At 45.4% G+C, this 16,851-nt stretch overlaps 1 protein-coding gene across 2 annotated transcripts in view; it reads left to right on the plus strand.

Moving 5' to 3' along the window:
• Positions 1 to 593: 593 nt before the first annotated feature.
• Positions 594 to 16,851, plus strand: part of LOC119354837 (protein TRANSPARENT TESTA 9-like) — a 19,633-nt gene continuing 3,375 nt past the window's right edge. Inside the window, exons 1-15 of one of the 2 annotated variants that reach the window (XM_037621584.1) lie at positions 595 to 892; positions 2,115 to 2,166; positions 2,252 to 2,328; positions 2,449 to 2,582; positions 2,671 to 2,767; positions 2,859 to 2,916; positions 6,666 to 6,774; positions 6,872 to 6,995; positions 7,081 to 7,264; positions 7,368 to 7,678; positions 8,769 to 8,857; positions 8,947 to 9,017; positions 12,882 to 12,992; positions 14,930 to 14,992; positions 15,558 to 15,695. In XM_037621584.1, coding sequence (XP_037477481.1) covers positions 702 to 892; positions 2,115 to 2,166; positions 2,252 to 2,328; positions 2,449 to 2,582; positions 2,671 to 2,767; positions 2,859 to 2,916; positions 6,666 to 6,774; positions 6,872 to 6,995; positions 7,081 to 7,264; positions 7,368 to 7,678; positions 8,769 to 8,857; positions 8,947 to 9,017; positions 12,882 to 12,992; positions 14,930 to 14,992; positions 15,558 to 15,695 — 1,809 coding nt within the window. In that variant the 5' untranslated portion in view covers positions 595 to 701. Of the gene's footprint in view, positions 893 to 2,114; positions 2,167 to 2,251; positions 2,329 to 2,448; positions 2,583 to 2,670; positions 2,768 to 2,858; positions 2,917 to 6,665; positions 6,775 to 6,871; positions 6,996 to 7,080; positions 7,265 to 7,367; positions 7,679 to 8,768; positions 8,858 to 8,946; positions 9,018 to 12,881; positions 12,993 to 14,929; positions 14,993 to 15,557; positions 15,696 to 16,851 lie in introns of both variants that reach the window. The other variant, XM_037621585.1, reaches the window with a different exon arrangement.

Consider the following 16,851-nt stretch of genomic DNA (forward strand, 5'->3'; position numbering starts at 1 on the left):
CAAACGGACGGCGGCGGACGAAATGGGTCGCCCCATTGGAGTTACTCTTAGTGTATCATATGATATTTGCTAGGAGTTTATTGGGGCGGTGTTGCTGTTTTCAACGTCTTTGTATCCGGTTTTGGGTGTGTGTGATGTGGTGTGTGTTTGTATCGGTTGGTTTCAATTTGTTAGGTGATGGTTGCTTTATATGTAAAGCGGGAAAAAATCTTTCTTATCATCACGAAACTTCTTCAAAGGTTTTAAAGTAATCAAAAGGCAAATATGGTGACACGTGAGTTAGCTATAAGTTAAGTCTTTTTAACCGTTCCGATTTCGCACTGCGTAGCGCATGCAGTAACAGATGATTGGAACAATATTTTAATTTGATCGATATACATGAGGTGGTGTTTTCAAATTCAAAAAGAAGACGAAGAAAATGCTAGAATCCGGCAGCAGAACCCGAAGCGGAATACGCAACCCCGCTGGCAATTCCGGTTGCTCCACCGCGCCACGCAGGCCCCACCTCTTCCCTCTTGCCTTCTGCCCCCGATAACCCAGCGCGACGAAGTGGACAACCGAACGACGCAACCGGGCGGCGAAAAAGATAGCGAAAACCCAGCGGAAGGAGGCGAGAAAAAAAAAAAGAAGAAGCAAAAAGCGAGCCCCCGATCCCCACCCCCTGCCTCCCCAACCACCGCCGGCGATCGCCGCCGCCGCGGATGCGATGCGCCCCCCCTCCTGCGGCCGGGGCGGCACCGTGGGCCGCGCAGGGTGAGAGATCCCCGAGCGTCGGCACTGCCTCGTGCGCCTCCGAGCTTGCCCCCCACGCTCACCACGCCGACCGCCGCGGCTTCGCGGCCATGTGGTTGTTCTGGCGCACCAGGAACCGCTTCTCCATCGAAGAGCTCCGGTGCGTGCCCACCTTTATCGCACCCGGTCTCGCTAGGTATTCGGAGGCCGCCCCCTGCAGATCTGTGCCGCGGTGGTGGCCGGAGTCTAGTTCACGATTCGAGCCGGTTGTGCAAAGTCTCGTCTCTATTCTGTTCGAATCCGATCGCGTTTGTAGAAACCAGAGGGCACCCACTGTGGAGCCAATTGCTTCTCACTTCCGGGCTAATAGATATTCGTGATCAGTTGGTGTTTTACAAGGTTCTCTCGGCACTTTCAGCTTGGTTTAGTGCTTTATCACCGCAAGGGTGATGCTTATAATGGAAAAGCGAGTATACGTACTTGTGTTTGTTTGATGGATGGAGACTCAGGCAGTGGTTAACTTATTAACCAGATGATGCACTGACTGTAGAATGGAGGCTTCATGTCCTTTTATTCCTTGATAACCATAGTATAGTGCGCACCAGCTTTAGGATCAGTTTGTGTTTGCTGAATTGTGCTGCACTCAACTTATGCTATAATCTGCTAGGAAAAAAATAGCCACTAACGTAGAGAAAAGTTGGTTAGCCAAACGGTGAAATGGGCAAAAGCTGGCTGGCCAAAATCCAATTATTCATAATACAGCAAAAAGCCAAACACAGCCTTAAAAGGGTGTGTTCTTCAATTTTATTCCTTTAGAGTATCAGTGCCTTCATCCAAGTATGTAGAACTACTGTGAGTTTGTGTTCTCTTTTCGCACATAACTTTTAGAGACCAGAGGAATTCGTGACAATACAAGATCTTTTCAGTACTATGTGATCTGCAACGGAGGAAACAGATGGATTATTGCATATTAATGATTAGACACATAATGAGTGCATATTTGATTAGCAATACTAGTCGCTACCCTTGTGTAGAAAGTTCAATCTGTACCAATTTTCTTTTTAATAGCTACACTAGCCTATTAATACCACATAAAGCCCAGTTTTTGCTGTTTACTAACACAAGACCTTTATTCTAGTGGGAAGAAAGTAAAATCTTATCATAGATGTTTCATACATGTCTTCTTCTTCAACTATGTCGTTACAGATTGTATCTATAATTGTACATATACCTTTAAATTTAATATTTCTCGTTTATATTTGATACATTTACTGAAAACCAACACCCAGATTTGCATCCTATTTTCCACTTAAGTCAAAAGTACTTGCATCTTGATCATGCATTCATGCTAATGTAAGTGTTGTGTTATTCTTCATTTGTAGATATTTAACAGATCAGCTACAAAAGATTCATGTTGTTTATGAAGCTAATAAGGTAGGTTGAGCTGTTCATCCTTGTTATTTCCAGGAGTCTTAAGAAATTTCAGTTGATCAAGTTAGCTCTGATGTTTTTCATGTAGGAATTTGTGGTTGAAGCATTGCGATCAATTGCGGAACTTATGATATATGGCGACCAGCACGATCCATTATTTTTTGAGTGAGTGTTAGCCTGTTAGGCAGAGAGCATGTAGTTTCCAATAGTGCAGCTATGCAGTAGAAAGTGGCAGGCCGGTGTTGTAGAAACCTAATCTATTCATTTATATGGTATATCTTTCAGATTTTTCATGGAGAAGCAGATTATGGGTGAATTCGCTCGTATTTTGAGGATTTCTAAGCTGTCCAGAGTGTCACTACAGTTGCTGCAGACAATGAGTATCATGATTCAAAATTTAAGGAACGAGCATTCAATTTGTAAGTTAATCGTTATTGTTACATATATTACAGGTAAAATGCTGAATGGTTGAATGATCTAATCTGCAAGTGTTCATGTTTTGTACAGATTACATTTTCAGCAACGAGCACATTAACTTCTTGATAACTTACTCGTTTGATTTCCAAATTGATGAGATGCTATCGTACTACATATCCTTTTTACGGTTTGTACCCCGTCTTAAATTATTACTTATTATTTTTTGTGGTTCCTGGTTATTATTATGTGTCGGCTTACTTTATTCTTGTCTCATGAAGGGCAATAAGTGGAAAGTTGAATAAGAATACAATTTCCTTGCTTGTGAAGACAAAAAATGTACACATCTAATTCCTTTTACTGCACACATACATATTAGGCAGTGTTGTTTTTCTTTGGCTTATTTTTATCATTAGACTAGATTTGTATTCTACTCTGATGTATTGATTTGTGTGCTATGTAGAATATGGCAAATTTGTTGCTGTGAATTGTAAATAGGCCTTCTCAGAAAGAGAAGTCCACATTTCAACCCTGAACTTGTCACTAGGTTTATGATTCAACCTCCAACTTCAACACCGGTCATCCCACACCTCAAACTTACCACCCAGTTCAGGAAACAACCCTCTCCCCGGTTTTTACTCACCGGAGCGGTTTTGACCGTGTTGACTGCCGAGTCAGCACTTCCAATCAGCTCCTTACATGCGGGACCCAACATCATCATCATCATCAACAACAGCAGCAACAACAACAACAACAACAACAACAACAACAACAACAAAGCCTTTAGTCCCAAACAAGTTCGGGTAGGCTAGAGGTGAAACCCATAAAGATCTCGCGACCAACTCATGGCTCTGGCACATGGATAGCAGCCTTGTCCATAGCTAGTTCTTTGGTGATACTCCAATCCTTCAGGTCTCTCTTAACGGACTCCTCCCATGTCAAATTCGGTCTACCTGACCTCTCTTGACATTCTCTGCACGCTTTAGCTGTCAGCTATGCGCTGGAGCTTTTGGAGGCCTGCGCTGAATATGCCCAAACCATCTCAGACGATGTTGGACGATGTGGGACCCACCTAGAAAAAAAAATCCCTCTCCTCTGTGGCAGGGTCAAACAACAAGGCATGCGCACCTCGGCGGTGGAACAGAGCGGCTCCGGCGACTTCTTCTTGACAACAACTACACCTCTTTCGTACCCGAGCACATGGGTTTACCTGGAGTACAACGATGGGTAAGAGGACCGTTTATTCCTTCCCGGTGGACTGCCGGTGGCGATGAAAGAGGGATTCAGTCACAGCTTCATCCTACATAAAATTGATGACCACATCCGTGTTGCCATGACCAGATGAGGACATGGCTAGAAAGAATTGAAGAACGGGGCACGGGAAGGCTCGGCATGGCCGCAGGATTGGCGATAGCTGATTCAGTCAGCCGCGTGGATGACGACTTCTGTGGCTCGATTCGTTCGGGGGAGAGAAGTTGATTGTGTCGGCATAGTCACCCGCGAGGAGCGACATGCGGAAGAGACGACGCAAACGCCCTATGGAGTTTGGACCCAGAGGCATATCGTAGTGGAGAGGAAGGATTGGGAGGGTCAGGTCATCATTGGTGACCACTGATCAGGGTCACTGTTCCAGGTCAAAGTGCTCAGGTGGATGGACACCACGTCCAGGTTCACCGACACGCCCTTGGCCAGCTCAAACCCGTCGATGCTGAAGTCCTGCGCAGCGAGTACCGCGGAAGCTAGCTTCGATAGCGGCTGTAGGAGGTAATAACTCCGCCCATGACTAGTAACCGATGCTGGACCTGCTCATGCATCAGACGCTTGCGAAAACTCGCCGTGCCCCCTGCTGTTCAAGCAGGTCACGTGCCTTTGGTGGCGTGGTGTCCGCCAAGCGCTGCACCACTCGGTCGTTGATGTGTGCAGCTCCATACACTTCTTTGAGATGTGGGCGAGCAGCTCCTGTTGGGCCGGAGCGTTGACACGTCCACGTTCCATGATGTGGTGGCAGTGTGCCGCGCCCCAACACCGCCTGCCGCGGTTGAGACGCGACTCTGCTTCACTTTACGGCCGAGAAGCATCACGGTTGCCACACGGCGGCCGGGGTTGGGTGCGGCTAGAGCGGCTGGCACAACATGGGCAGCGTGGGGGCGAGTGAGACAGAGAAACATTCCACTTTTGTTGTTTACTAGTCCTCCAATCCATAGGCTTAGTTGGCAGTGGCCGCTGAGTTGGCAGTGCCCTGTCAGCATTGACTGCGGTCAAAACTGGTTGACCAACCCAAAACCAAGACTAGGGCTGAGTTCCGAACCTTGAGGTTAGTTGGGGGTGTATTCCGACTGGTTTCAAAATTCAGGGTTGTAAATTAAACCGTGGGGTTAGTTCAGGGTTGAAATGTGGACTTCTGTCCTCAGATTGAATGCTGGCCCCATCAAACTGGATTGTGATTCTTTTTTCAAGAAAAAGCATCAAACTTTGACGTCTCGATGCATTGATAGAATTGGAGAAACAGCCAGCTTATTCAAGCCCAGGGATGGGGAAAGCCAGCACACACTCTAATGACTAATCTAGACGCCAACGGTAGGTAGAAGCCTTAGCCTGACGTGCATGCTACCTGCCCAAGATTGCTCTTAAGCGTATACAGTGGAAGTACATCTATCACGGCCAAATGTAGTAAGCTGTCATTTTGGATCATCAACAAGGGAGACCCTTGCAGTGGGTGGTCCGCAAGGATCGTGAAGGATCACTGGCACAAAAAGTTGTCGCAGATCATGGATGACCACCACTTCAAAATGTCCAAGTGGCAGGAGGTTGAACTTTGACCAGAGCCAGGAGAGTACTCATGTTCCAACCAAAAGTTATTGCACAATTTCCAAAGCCTCTGGTTTGTCATACCCCACTAGTGTCATAGTGTGGAGGCCCTTGTGGCCAATGTGCAATTGTATGGCGAGACTAGTCCCACATGTAGAGTTTGATAGGTTTGGTTGTGCTCCGAACACAGCACCCCCAGGTTAAACCTTTTACACAAAGCAATAATGAAAGTGCAAGTGGGGTCCTGTGCATATATGAGACCACTCCAATGTATTAAGTGAATCTGGGACAGGGTGTATTACAGGGGTGATATCAGAGCATCAACCGTCCCTCGCTGTGTGGGCTCATGATGGGTACACGGTACAAGATGCTGAGGACTGAGGGTTTGTTTTGGTCGTCTGCTGGCGGCCGTGGGCGTCGGCCCTTAGGGGTGAGTGGAATAACCAACCCATTAGTGTGGCAGCCCAAGATGGGATTAGTCCCACGTGGATATGTTAGATTGCTTTGGTTTTTCATACCTACTTCCAAACGTACCACTTCCGGATTAACACTTCTACACGAAATGAGGACGAGGAAGTGTAAGTGGGGTGTTATGCATACGTGGTCCCACCCTAATCTGTGGGATGTGAATTAAGCATATTAGGGTTAGGGTGTTACATGGTCGCAGGACAAGCATGTTGATACATGGGGAAAGCCAGCCATTCGGCCGTACAATAATCCTATTGGCCATCTGGAGAATTGAACTCCATTGGGTGCCCAAGATTTGTAGTTGACTGCAAAGAGCCATGCTGGATCACTTCGTTTAACATACTGCCATATCTGGATTTTCCGAGTCTGGCCCACCGCTAGACCAGAGTTGCCTGTGAGCTGTACATGGTGAACTGGCCCCAAGAGTTTGCTACTGCACCCATGATGCCTTGAATGTCTGATACACACGATCGCACATCAAGCGCCTTGAATGTTTGATACACAAGATCGCACATCAAGGGCCTTAGCCTGTGTGGGACGCTTCATCTTCCTTTTGACACGATATTGAAGATCCAAGTTGACATGGCGTTGAGGCCAGGAATCTTATTATGCATACACATTTCATTAATTGCAATGCTGTAAGCATTTCCAAGTTATATGCTATTTCTGGAGATACCAAATTATTTGGATTGCTGTTTATTACTAATTATTATTTTTGTGCAAGGAAGTTTGTATTAGCTGAGCCTGTCAGGTTCAATATGTGAATCTCAAATTCCTTCTTTACTGATCTTCTCTATATTATTATTATGCAGGATGAGGTCATCTCATTTCCTCTCTATGTTGAGGCCTTAAAGTTTGCTTTCCATGAGGATAGCATGATCCGTGTTGCTATACGTACCTTGACACTTAATGTCTATCATGGTAAGTTGCTAAGGCCTCAATGACATTATAGGTCAGCTACTCATGCACTAACTTGTATTTTTAATGTTGCTTATAACACAATTCTTCTTCCTTTCAGTTGGAGATGAATCTGTTAACAGATTTGTTTCGCGAGTGCCACTGTCAGATTATTTCTCTGACATGGTCAAACATTTTCAGAAGCAATGCATCGACTTGGATAAGTTGGTTGTGCGTTCTGCAAGGTAAGCTTGTGAATATAAACAGGCCACTGAAGTGTCAACTTTTGAAAGCAATTCTCATGCCTTCTGTCTGTATTCTGATCTGTAGGAATGTAGAACCTGTGCTAATGGCCTCCATTGAAGATGCAATTGTGCAAATTGAAGATGCCCTGTATTATTTCAGTGATGTTATGTCTTCTGGCATCCCTGATCTAGGAAATTTTATCACTGAAAATATCCTGCAACTTTTGGTATTCCGGATTGTACTCCCATCATTGCAAAGGCAGCGCACTGTACGTACAGCGAGAAACACCTTTTGCATTACATTATAATATATTTTTGATACCTACGCTTGTTTTTTGTAATTTCTCATGTTCCCTTTTTTTTCTTCCCTAGGATTTATGGATAAGTGTGAGTACTTCCATGTATTTGCTTTGCTGCATACTTCACATTTTTAAGGACAAAGATATGGCAAGCACTGTTGCTGCAGCTCTTTTCCATCAGCCTGATTGCCCTGATAGGAAACAAGGAACACCTAATGGTTGTACCTCTGAGCATGATCATGGCATATCTGAGAACCAGGTCAGCAACACCTCTGCGGAAGATCAATCGAAAGCAGACAAGCCAACGTCTTCGTCTTCTGCACATTTGCAGTGTTTGCCTGATCATCCATCAGCAAGTGATTTCTGCGAAGGCAACACACTGAGGTATGCTGCTGCTCTGTATGAGAATTATTACACAAACTCCTTGATTTCAGTTCTTATTAGGATGGATATAATATCTCTGAAGCTGTCATTGCTTGGTTATGCCATCGGGGTTAGCGAAAGAAAATTAGTTTCTCTAATGTTTGTTCTTTTTTAGGGAGTCTCTTTTGAGGCGTAAAAGACATTCTAAGAAAACTGTTAGCATAATAATAATTTTCACAAGTACCTACCTAACCACCCTTCGATAGTACTAAGAGTGGTAATTGATAGTGTTAATGTGTCATTTGATGTTGTTTCATGCGGTTATGCTTTGATCCCTTCACTGTTGAATTGGTAGTTCTAATCCCTAAGTTTGTAAGTCTCCCAGGTGGCAAGAATCCCTAAAAATACTGCCTGGTCAAGTTGGGCAAGAGTCCGAAGACTGGGGTTAGCACACTCCTCTTCTAGCACGCCTTAGCAGCATGGCTCTAAGGCTTAGTTGAAACTATTGATTCTTCATTGATTGATAGAACGATTACACTGTAGCTCCTTTTAGTAGGATGACAGACTTGATCCAGAAGCTGAAACTTAACTCAAACATGACAGAATCACAGCTCTGTCTTTGCTAGTTTGATTGCTCCCAGTAAGTGATGTTTTCGACATGACACGGTCTCCACTCTCCAGAATGCATCTCTTGTAATCAATTTACTGTTCTGCGCTATATTTGTTTGTAGAAATAAAACCTAATAAAATTAGTACAACATTATGGAAGTATTACGCAGACAAATCTACTCCTATGTTCTTAGTATGAGTATGACCAATGTGTGTGTGTGTGTGTGTGTGTAATATTCACAACTATGTTGTTCGCAAAGTTATAGTTTGACTACATGCATTCGGTGATGTCGCCTTTTTTTGCATTGGAAGTAGTAGTATTTTCGTAGATGTTGACAATCCATAGCTTTGCCGTACCTTTTGGTTGTGGATATTAGCGCAGAGATGCACATTTTTGTTGTTGTTATACTTCTAAGGCTGCTTACTTGTTTAATGTTGAAGTAATCCTTAAGAAATTGCACATTTGAGATCATTGTATATGAGTGTATTTCGTTATTTTCAGGGAACACTTGCTATCATATATCACAGGTGGGGATGGTTCCCAAGCTTTGGGTTCTTTGTGCTTATTTGCTACATTATTGCAGACAAAAGGTGTCTTTAACATATTCTCATCTGATTATTGTTATCATTGTGGCTTTCCCAGAAATATAACTAACCATTCATACATATTGGCTTTTCAGAACTTGATGAATCAATGTTAGATGCACTTGGAATTTTGCCTCAAAGAAAGCAGCATAAGAAGCTTCTATTAGTGAGTATTATTTATTTCCATTTGCTGTCTGTTTTGGGAAATGTAATTAGGTTGATTCCTCTGATGTGGTCTTGCATCCCGATTGCATCAGAATTCCTAAATTATTGTTTCTAGATGTCCATGTATAGCAGTAATCTTATGTATAAACTTAATAAGGCATCTGTGGATGACTGAAGACTGCTTTATGCTTATTTACTTGGATTTCGGAAATTCGAGATGGCATGTATTTAGGAATTGATGCTAGAATGGCATGTATTTGAACAGACAACAACAACAACAACAACAAAGCCTTTAGTCCCAAACAAGTTGGGGTAGGCTAGAGGTGAAACCCATAAGATCTCGCAACCAACTCATGGCTCTGGCACATGGATAGCAAGCTTCCACGCACCCCTGTCCATAGCTAGCTCTTTGGTGATACTCCAATCCTTCAGGTCTCTCTTAACGGACTCCTCCCATGTCAAATTCGGTCTACCCCGCCCTCTCTTGACATTCTCCGCATGCTTTAGCCGTCCACTATGCACCGGAGCTTCTGGAGGCCTGCGCTGAATATGCCCAAACCATCTCAGACGATGTTGGACAAGCTTCTCTTCAATTGGTGCTACCCCAACTCTATCTCGTATATCATCATTCCGAACTCGATCCTTCCTCGTGTGGCCACACATCCATCTCAACATACGCATCTCCGCCACACCTAACTGTTGAACATGTCGCCTTTTAGTCGGCCAACACTCAGCGCCATACAACATTGCGGGTCGAACCGCCGTCCTGTAGAACTTGCCTTTTAGCTTTTGTGGCACTCTCTTGTCACAGAGAATGCCAGAAGCTTGGCGCCACTTCATCCATCCGGCTTTGATTCGATGGTTCACATCTTCATCAATACCCCCATCCTCTTGCAGCATTGACCCCAAATATCGAAAGGTGTCCTTCTGAGGTACCACCTGGCCATCAAGGCTAACCTCCTCCTCACACCTAGTAGTACTGAAACCGCACATCATGTACTCGGTTTTAGTTCTACTAAGCCTAAACCCTTTCGATTCCAAGGTTTGTCTCCATAACTCTAACTTCCTATTTACCCCCGTCCGACTATCGTCAACTAGCACCACATCATCCGCAAAGAGCATACACCATGGGATATCTCCTTGTATATCCCTTGTGACCTCATCCATCACCAATGCAAAAAGATAAGGGCTCAAAGCTGACCCCTGATGCAGTCCTATCTTAATCAGGAAGTCATCAGTGTCGACATCACTTGTTCGAACACTTGTCACAACATTATCGTACATGTCCTTGATGAGGGTAATGTACTTTGCTGGGACTTTGTGTTTCTCCAAGGCCCACCACATGACATTCCGCGGTATCTTATCATAGGCCTTCTCCAAGTCAATGAACAACATATGCAAGTCCTTCTTTTGCTCCCTATATCTCTCCATAAGTTGTCATACCAAGAAAATTGCTTCCATGGTCGACCTCCCAGGCATGAAACCAAACTGATTTTTGGTCACGCTTGTCATTCTTCTTAAGCGGTGCTCAATGACTCTCTCCCATAGCTTCATTGTATGGCTCATCAGCTTAATTCCACGGTAATTAGTACAACTCTGAACATCCCCCTTGTTCTTGAAGATTGGTACTAACATACTCCGTCTCCATTCTTCTGGCATCTTGTTTGCCCGAAAAATGAGGTTGAAAAGCTTGGTTAGCCATACTATCGCTATGTCCCCGAGACCTTTCCACACCTCAATGGGGATACAATCAGGGCCCATCACCTTGCCTCCTTTCATCCTTTTTAAAGCCTCCTTGACTTCAGACTCCTGGATTCGCCGCACAAAACGCATGCTGGTCTCATCAAAGGAGTCGTCCAGTTCAATGGTAGAACTCTCATTCTCCCCATTGAAAAGCTTGTCGAAGTACTCCCGCCATCTATGCTTAATCTCCTCGTCCTTCACCAAGAGTTGGCCTGCTCCGTCCTTGATGCATTTGACTTGGCCAATATCCCTCGTCTTCCTCTCTCGGATCTTGGCCATCTTATAGATGTCCCTTTCACCTTCCTTCGTGCGTAACCGTTGGTAGAGGTCCTCATATGCCCGACCCCTTGCTTCACCAACAGCTCGCTTTGCGGCCTTCTTCGCCATCTTGTACTTCTCTATGTTGTCTGCACTCCTATCCAGGTATAGGCGTTTGAAGCAATCTTTCTTCTCTTTAATCGCCTTCTGGACATCATCATTCCACCACCAGGTATCCTTATCTTCGCTTCTCCTTCCCCTGGACACTCCAAGCTCCTCCGAGGCCACCTTACGAATGCAAGTCGCCATCTTCGTCCACACATTGTTCGCATCTCCTCCTTCCTCCCAAGGGCCCTCCTTAATGACCCTCTCCTTGGACGCTAGAGCTACCTCCCCCTTGAGCTTCCACCACTTCGTTCTAGCGACTTTGGCACGCTTATCCCGCTGGACACGAATCCGAAAGCGGAAGTCAGCAACCACCAGCTTATGCTGGGGTACAACACTCTCTCCAGGTATCACCTTACAATCTAGGCACGCATGCCTATCTTCTCTTCTCGAGAGGATGAAATCAATCTGGCTAGAGTGTTGGCCACTACTAAAAGTCACCAGATGTGATTCTCTCTTTCTAAAGAGGGTGTTAGCTACAATCATGTTGTAGGCTAGAGCAAAGCTTAAGACATCTTCTCCTTCTTTATTCCTGATGCCATAGCCAAAGCCCCCGTGCGCCCCTTCAAAACCTGTGTTAGATGTACCCACGTGGCCATTGAGGTCTCCTCCTATGAAGAGCTTCTCACCAATCGGTACACTCCTAACCATGTCTTCCAGGCCTTCCCAGAACTCCCACTTGGTGTTCTCATTGTGGCCTACTTGCGGGGCATACGCGCTGATAACATTGAGAACCAAGTCCTCAACTACCAGCTTGACTAGGATAATCCGGTCCCCACATCTCTTGACGTCTACCACTCCATACTTGAGGCTCTTGTTGATCAAGATGCCTACGCTATTTCTGTTTGCAGCCGTCCCTGTGTACCACAGCTTGAAGCCGGTATCCTCCACCTCCTTCGCCTTCTGTCCTCTCCATTTGGTTTCTTGGACGCAAAGGATATCAACACCTCTCCTCACCGCTGCATCAACTAGCTCCCGAAGCTTCCCTGTCAGAGACCCTACGTTCCAGCTACCTAAGTGAATCCTCCTAGGCTCGGCTAGCTTCCTTACCCTTCGCACTCGTCGAGTCAAATGCGAAGACCCTTGCCCATTTCCCACTACATCCGGGCGCCGATGTAGCGCGCCACTAAGGATGCGACGACCCGATCCTCGCTCACTTGCCACCGTATCCGGATCAAGATACAGCGCGCCACCTTGGGGGTGACGGCCCGGCCCTTGCCCATTTTCCACCACACCCGGGTTCCGATGTAGCGCGTTTACGCCCCAACGAAAATCCATGTATTTGAACAGAGGAGTACAAAATATTACAACTCTTGGCACGAGAATTCAAATGTGTTACCAGCCAGAGTTACCCTCATTAAGTTGGCTTGGACACGAGAAACGATCCATTATGTACTTATTCTTGCATTTAAATGATGGGCACTAGATGGAGAGAGCAGACAACTAACAAGGCACTTAATGACTTAACGCGTGAAACAAAATGGTCCACTCGGTGCATATTCTGGCCATAGTCAATTTGGATATTTTACTTAAAGACTTGGTTTAAGTCATCTGTTACCTCACAGCCTCCCCTTATTTAAATTTTGTCCTGTTAAGTGTGCTGTTATCGGACAGATCAAATGTTGGATCGTATTTCATAACTTCGTTACAGTGCTGCATTTTAATTCAATTTTCTGACACTTGCACTCACTACCTGTAGCAAGCTTTGGTTGGTGAAGATACAGCTGAAAGGCAGCTATTTTCATCAAGTAGTGGTGTTGCAGATGATAGCATCTGCAGTGATTTTGATATTTATATAAGGAAGCTTCAGGTATACATTTTCTAGACTTACTGCAGTCTGTTACTTAGCCAGCATTTTTCTGATTGACTTTCTGGTGCGCAATCAGGTTACCACACTTTCCTGTAATAGCATGTAACCTTTGGCTTGTTAAACGACCAAAAATATGTTCTTGTCTCTCATGTAAGGTGGAGTGGTCAATGGAATTAACTTAACGCTTGCAATTGGAATTTCACGCACGGTGTTATGAGAAACAAATTAGAGAAATTTGTCTTATGGGCACGGGTGAACCTTGGTAGCCAAGAAAGTCAAGGCATATCGAACTATCGATAGGAAGATACCAATATTTTTGGGATTCTGTGTGCCTTCTAGTTCCAGTATGGAGCCTCAGTACGCATGGTGGTTAGCCTTGTCATCCCTTCGCTCAAGCCCTAATTCTGATACCATCTCGTCCCACCTCATTTTTGTATCTGATCCTGCACTACCAATGCTGGGCATTTTTTTAATGCAAAGGTGCATATTACTCACCGTTTTCATCTTGTCAGGATAACCCCTCAAACTTTTTTGTCTCATACTGTCTCCAAGTATCAACACTGGATTACTTCTCCCTTGACTCTTTTTTCCTCACGTGGTCTCCACGTCACCTTGGTCTTAGCACGTTGTCAGTGCCTCATTGTCATGTGATGGCTCATCACTGTCTTCTTCATCTCTTCCTCTCCTCTTTGTGCTATGGCAGTGGCCAGCTGCTACACAGGTTGCTTGTATCCTCCCTCCTCTCACCCATCCTTCCTCAGTTTCACTCACATTGGTGTGGCCTCCAGTAGAGAAGTGGTCAACCTTCTCGGACTACACTGCCATGCTCAGCATCTTTGAGGCGCTATCCCTCTGCTGTTGGCCTGCTGCTCAAGAGAACTGAGTGGTAGAGCAAGCGCACAACCGGACGGTGGCTGAAGAGAGGAGGGATACGGAAACACAGATCTATTATGCTTGGGGCAACCATCGCCCCTCATCTTACCTCCCCAGGCCCTGACCATCTGCATATATGCTAAATGTGCACATGCACCATCTCAAGCTGCCTATTTGCGCAAGATACAGGAAAGCAAGGAGTCAGGTGTGGATGGGCATGTACTTGAGGTTGTTGGGAGCAAGGCGAGACGGTGGTGCTCATCTTCACCTGCTACTCTGCTCCAGCTCCTACATGTGCTCGATTCCAAGAACACAAGAAGTTCAAAATATCCCACTGTGTCACCACCACTCAAGAAACAATCAAATTTGGGGCATGCAAGAAGAGGAAGATATTGCAAGAGCAGGGACGTGCAGATGCAATCAGGGGGAAGGGAAAGGGGGAGGCTGGTGACCTGGGCACCCTGGACCAGGGGAGCCACAATTGAGTGAGCTGCTGGGGGAGAAGCAGGTGCAGCTTGGAGCTGAGAGAGATGGAATGATCAAGGAGGATTTGGGGAAAACCACTATTGAACAGGAAAATTCAAGATACCCCCCTGTGTTACCACCTGCCCATTGCAGCCGCCACTCAAGAAACAGTCAAATTTGGGGCACACAAGAGGAAGAGATCGCAAGAGGGCGTGCGGATGCAGTTAGGGGGGAAGGGGAAGGGGAGGCTGGCGACCTGGGCACCCTGGACGAGGGGAACCACAATTGTGCATTCGTGCGAGCAGAAATGCTACCATTTTTCTTATAGTTACAAGCTCCCTTACATTCACTGATCTACCTGCCGAAGTAATGTGTGGACTTTGTGTCGTACAATAGAATCAGCAAGATTGTTGTGACAGTCTGTCCTTAGATGCAGTATCCAGGAACATTATTAATATGTTTTTATCAATGTAGTTACTCAGAGTGATAATCCTTAGTTCCTGTCATATTCCATGTATTCTTTTAATTGCTCAGCTATTCTATTCATGTCTATGGCGAGTATTTTACGAACTAAACATTTTTTGGTCCTCTTTCCACAGAGTAATTATGGGTTACAGTGTCATCATCCACGACAATTGACTTCTAAAGTTCACAGATATCAGGTTTATTTGTTGAGCCTTGTGCACATATTCAGTTCTTTAGCTGTGAAGTATAATTTTAATTATAGATCTTTCTCGTGCTGGTTTTGCTTGTGCCCCACCTGATAATTGAAAAGAAAACCAATCCAACGTGATCCATTTAACCCCCTCAGTGTCCTCTAGTACATGTTTCGCCTGGGAATTCCAAAACCGGTTGCTGTTTTAGAGGTGGTGGCTTTATGTCCACAACACGGAGTAGACAGGACGCACATCGGTGTAGAGTAAACAAGCTCCCTGATGTAAAATGGACTTGCTACTTGATTCAACTGGTTTTGTATCAGTGCATGAACTAGTCTGGGTACTGTTGGTGCACATTTTACTGCTTTAGACTCACAATCTGATACAACATGTGTTCTTATGATTGTTGCATCTTTCAATCTACCATGCTAGTCTCCTTGACATGATTAATGATTTATTATGACTGGTTGCTCACATTCAGTTCTATATTTTGTAGTTGAAGGTTGATGTTATGCTTTTTCATGTGGATGCTTACTCTGTTATGTTCATGTGTGCATTGATTGTTTTGTAGGTGCTCGATGCATTAGTCACCCTTTTCAGCAGGGCTAATATATCAGCAGATGTTCGTGTAGTTGGTGGCTGGCTTTTTAGGCAACTGCTGCCCCATGGAGAGGACGAGTTTACTGCTTTTCATCTAAAATTACTAAAGGTACACACATACCGCCTCATTATTCCTATGATACCACACCATGATTGGCATATAGTAGTTTACATACCTTAAGGGTGTTAAAGGTGAGGGATTGATACAGTACTGCTATAAGTTTGGTTCTGACAACATAATGTTTTATACGAGATATTGAGATTCAGTATCAAGTTTGTTTTAACAAAAAAGGTGAGGGGAAAGAGTGAGTCCAGTTCTTTTTGTTAGCTGTTAAGTGGTACTGTGAGAATATGTTTCTTGGAATCACTTAAATTCCCCAACTGAGTATAATTCTGCATTGTTTTTCAGGTCAAAAAAAAATTCTGCATTGTTTTAACGGTTCTCACTCCATTTCCGGAACTTAGCAGTTATGCTTGTTTCTGGTCCTGGCTCTGGAGCAGAACATTCTCGCTTGCAAGAAAAGTGGGTACTTTGAGAGAGTTAGATCATCCCTACGCCTTCCCACACAAATCTGTATAATCTTTAGGGAGTTGACACTGTCTGTCCTTCCCTTAAACGTTTAATAAATTTTAGGAGTTAAGTTTAGGGAGGAGCAAATTCTGCCTATACTTCACCAGAATTTGCTCCCTCCTTATCCTCTCCCTATCCCATCAAAAAGTGGCAGGAGGAAGTTTCCTTACCAATGTTACCTCCTGCCACCGCCAAAGTCGACGCCGGTGACCTCTCTGGCCGCACCGCCCCCGCCACACATTCCTTGAACCGAGCCAGAACTCATGGCCGTCCTCGCCGTGCCAGAAGAGCTCCCCGTCGCTGCGCCCGACCATCGCCACCTCCTGTGCCACGGGCACACCCCTCCCCTAAGGCTTCAAGCCACCTCCCGTGCCGGCCGTCGCCGCCACTTGAGCTGAGCCGTGGCTCGAGCTTCGGTAAGGCTGGGAATCAGGCTGTAATACCTCTCTGCCTCCCCACGCCCCCTATCAGGCCAGCATGACCTCTGGCTGCTGAGCCCGCTTGCTCTCCGGGCACGTAAAGCTTCCCAAAGAGCAGCTCTGCCTGGCGGCGACGGTCTCTGTCAATGGCTCCGTGCGCGTCGTCGGCTATATGCGTTGGAGCGAGGGGTGATTGGCCTGGACAGGATCAGGATCATATGCGTGCGTGGCAAAGGGGAAACCACTTTGGCAGCAACAAGCGCGTGAGGTTTACA

Source organism: Triticum dicoccoides, chromosome 2A (assembly GCF_002162155.2).
Source record: "Triticum dicoccoides isolate Atlit2015 ecotype Zavitan chromosome 2A, WEW_v2.0, whole genome shotgun sequence".
NCBI classification, from domain to species: Eukaryota; Viridiplantae; Streptophyta; class Magnoliopsida; order Poales; family Poaceae; genus Triticum; species Triticum dicoccoides.